Source organism: Myotis brandtii, unplaced genomic scaffold, assembly GCF_000412655.1.
Source record: "Myotis brandtii unplaced genomic scaffold, ASM41265v1 scaffold71, whole genome shotgun sequence".
In the NCBI taxonomy this organism is placed as follows: Eukaryota; Metazoa; Chordata; class Mammalia; order Chiroptera; family Vespertilionidae; genus Myotis; species Myotis brandtii.
In genome coordinates, this window is record NW_005370787.1 from 6,224,553 (window position 1) to 6,227,923 (window position 3,371).

The 3,371-nt window shown below is 46.8% G+C and overlaps 1 protein-coding gene across 1 annotated transcript in view; it reads right to left on the minus strand.

Annotated features, from left to right (window-relative positions):
• Positions 1 to 1,731, minus strand: part of LOC102263881 (phosphoethanolamine/phosphocholine phosphatase) — a 2,062-nt gene extending 331 nt beyond the window's left edge. The window contains exons 1-2 of the mRNA XM_005882404.1: positions 1,663 to 1,731; positions 6 to 463 (exon numbers count right to left, since the gene is read on the minus strand). Of these exons, the coding sequence (XP_005882466.1) occupies positions 6 to 463; positions 1,663 to 1,731 (527 nt within the window). The remainder of the gene's footprint in view (positions 1 to 5; positions 464 to 1,662) is intronic.
• Between the last annotated feature and the right edge of the window lie 1,640 nt (positions 1,732 to 3,371).

A 3,371-nucleotide genomic window follows, 5' to 3' on the forward strand; every position in this document is an offset into this window, starting at 1 on the left:
CGGGCCCTGACGGGTTGCTGAGGATGCGGCGGAACAGGCCCAGGTGCCCGGCGGCACGCAGCTTGCTCTCCACGCCGAAGGTGTTGGCATCCGAGATGATAATCACCTCCAAGCAGGCTCCCTGCTTGGCCACAAACTGCAGCAGGTCGCCCATGCCCGGGGACAGGGGGATGGCCTCGTAGACGGCACGAAGGTCCCGCGGCCGCACGCCCTGCTCGCCCAGGTACTTGAAGACCCGCTGCATGTACTCATTGTAGAAGCCCTCACGGTAGGTGGCGCGCAGGCTCTCTGGCAGCCGCTGGCACAGCGCGTGCACGATTGAGTCGTCGCTGTCTTCGTTCACGATGGTCTGGTCAAAATCGAAGGTCAGGAGGAAGCGCGGTGTGCCCTGCACAGCCATCCTGCCGTCCTGGGAGCAGGGGGAGGAAGAGCAGCAGGAGGAGGGAGCAAGCGGCGCTGCAGGCTAAGACCCGGGAGAGGCTGGTTAGCAGGCCTTGGCCTGAGGCACTAGCACATCCAAGACCTGAGGAGGACCCAAGGCTGGTTAAGCAGGGGGAGCGCCCAACGCCACGGCCCCCACCCCAGCTCCCTGCCCGCCCCCTGGGCACCTCCAAGTTAACAGCGCTGGGATTTATCCTCAGAGGACCAGCAGCCTAGCCAGGTTCTGTAGCCAGGATCTCCAGCCAAGTTCTGTGTTTGTTGTGTTGTTACATCTGTATTTATACCAGAGGCGAAGACCCCGGAGAGGCTGGTTAGCAGGCCTTGGCCAGAGGCACTAGTACATCCAAGACCTGAGGAGGACCCAAGGCTGGTTAAGCGGGGGGAGCGCCCAAAGCCACGGCCCCCACCCCAGCTCCCTGCCCGCCCCCTGGACACCTCCAAGTTAACAGCGCTGGGATTTATCCTCAGAGGACCAGCAGCCTAGCCAGGTTCTGTAGCCAGGATCTCCAGCCAAGTTCTGTGTTTGTTGTGTTGTTACATCTGTATTTATACCAGTTGATTTTAATCCTATCAATTCTGTTCCAAAGGTTAGGGCATTTCTTATCTCTATTCCAAGGTTACCCTATTGTTCTATTAAGCTACAAGGAAGTAACTGAAGGAAATTATCCCAAGTAAAGATTATGTAGCTTAAGGGTGATTTTTCATAGTTAAAGCAATTAATTACCCGCCTGGCACTTAGTTAAGGGGTTTTATTCCCTCCCTAACTCCAGGGAAAAATCCTCACCTGGGGAAACAACCTTTCTCGGGGAGGTGGTCCTGGTTAGAACACATAGCGTTAAAAGGGGGAGCAAACATATGCCATATACGCCAGGTCCCTTGAAACATAAGCTGTGCAGATGTTTCTTCCCTGCAGCGACTGTGTCAAGCAGCAAGGGTGGATTGGCTTCCGGCACAGAGGAAAGCATTGTTAAGCAAAAACTCTGAGATCTCATGGAGACCAGTACGAACAGCACGTCGGCAGTTTTGAGGTCAGTATTCCTTAGAAAAAGGAAAAGACCATACAATAACTCTAAAATGTGTTTCACTTTTAACAAAGAAATGTGGAAGTTAGGTACAAGGCTAGCAATGTCCATAGGGTTACTAACATGAATGAGGAACAGTGCATTTGTTTCCTATTTTGGTGTAACAAGCTAGACATACATGGCAGCTTAGGACACACACCTTTACTATATGAGTTTCATAGTTCAGTAGTTCAGATATAGGCTCTCTGGGACTTTTGCTCAGGGTCATACTAATTGAATTCAAAGTGTTGGCAGAGACCACCATCTCATGTAAAATTCAGGGTTCATTTCTAAGTTCATGTGTTTTTTGTGTGTATGTGTTTGTTTGACAGAACTCAGTTTCTTTTTTTAAGTGCTTTTATTGATTTCAGAGAGGAAGAGAGAGGGAAAGAGAGTTAGAAACATCAATGATGAGAGAGAATCATTGATTGGCTGTTTCCTGCACTCCTCCTACTGGGGATGGAGCCCACAACGGGCATGTGCCCTTGATCAGGATCGAACCCAGGACCCTTCAGTCCACAGGTTGATGTTCCATCCACTGAGCCAAAACAGCTAGGGCAGAATTCAGTTTCTTTTAGTTGTAGAACCAAGTCCCTGTTTTCCGGTGGTTGTTGGCCAGCAGCTATTCTCAGCCCCTGGAGTTTACCCTTCAGGTCCAAGCCATGCTCCCCTCTCACAACATGGAAACTTGCTTTCCCAAATTCAGGAAAGAATCTCCCTTAGACGGCTATGACGGATGGAGTCTTGTACAACACAACCACAGGGGTGAGTATCCCATCATCTTTAGAGATCCTACCTGTAAGGACAGCAAAAGGGCCTTTCTTTTTCCTTGCTGTAGCCTTCCACAATCAATGAGAAGCAGCTGGTAATTAAACTGCAAGATTGTTAGCTCCTCTGATTCAAAGCCCTTCTTTTCAAATTGCAAGATAAGATAAGCTACTCTCAAGACTATGTTCTTGTATCCACCTCCTACCTCATGTTTTTACAACTCAGAGATAATTCACACCAAAGGATTTGTAGCTAGTAGCAAGTTCCCTTCCTCCCTCCCCTTCAAAAAAGCCTCTTTTGAATTCTTCATAACTTTTGTGCTAAGCATGTTTTACAGGCTTGGGAAAAATACTGATAAGACACCTCTCTAGGACATCTGCCGGACTGTCTCCTGGGAAACAAACAAATTGTAACTTTTCAAGACAGACCCTGGTATCTGCTCAACTTCAGCCCCAATCCCTTTCTTGTCACCTAGCAACAGCAGCCATTACTCTTGAAAAGATGAAGCCACCTTTTGTTTCTTGACCTGTATTGACTAGCATTGCACTGGGCCTGTCCCTTTGTGGAAAGTAAAATAAACTTCCTCCCTGCATCTATCTCTTCTCTCAATTGTGAATTCTTTCACAGCCTGAGAGTCACCAGCCAAACCCTAACACTACCCACACTCAAGAAGAGAGGATTGTATAGAGTGTGTAGACCAGGTGGCCAGAATCTTAGGGAATTCTGCTGATCATGTGGAGCTATGTTGTCAACAAAATTAATATTTCCTTGATTGAAAAAAACAAAAACAAAAAATACATTTATCCTGCTTATCAAAGAAGATGAATAATTCTCAAGTAGAATGAAGGAAATATTACTAATTCTTATAAAATCAGAAGGTCTTAAAGTAGGTGAGATAGAATGAAGGAAATATTACTAAAATATTAGGACATTAATAATTCTTATAAAATCAGAAGGTCTTAAAGTAGGTGAGAAGGGGAGTGTAGAATTAAGATCCAAAGAAAAAAGATATAAACCAACTGCAGTTCTGGAGTTCTCTAATATATACCAAAACTTAAACAAAAGTAGTGGGGCCTTCAGAAAAAGAGCTTCATGATCCAA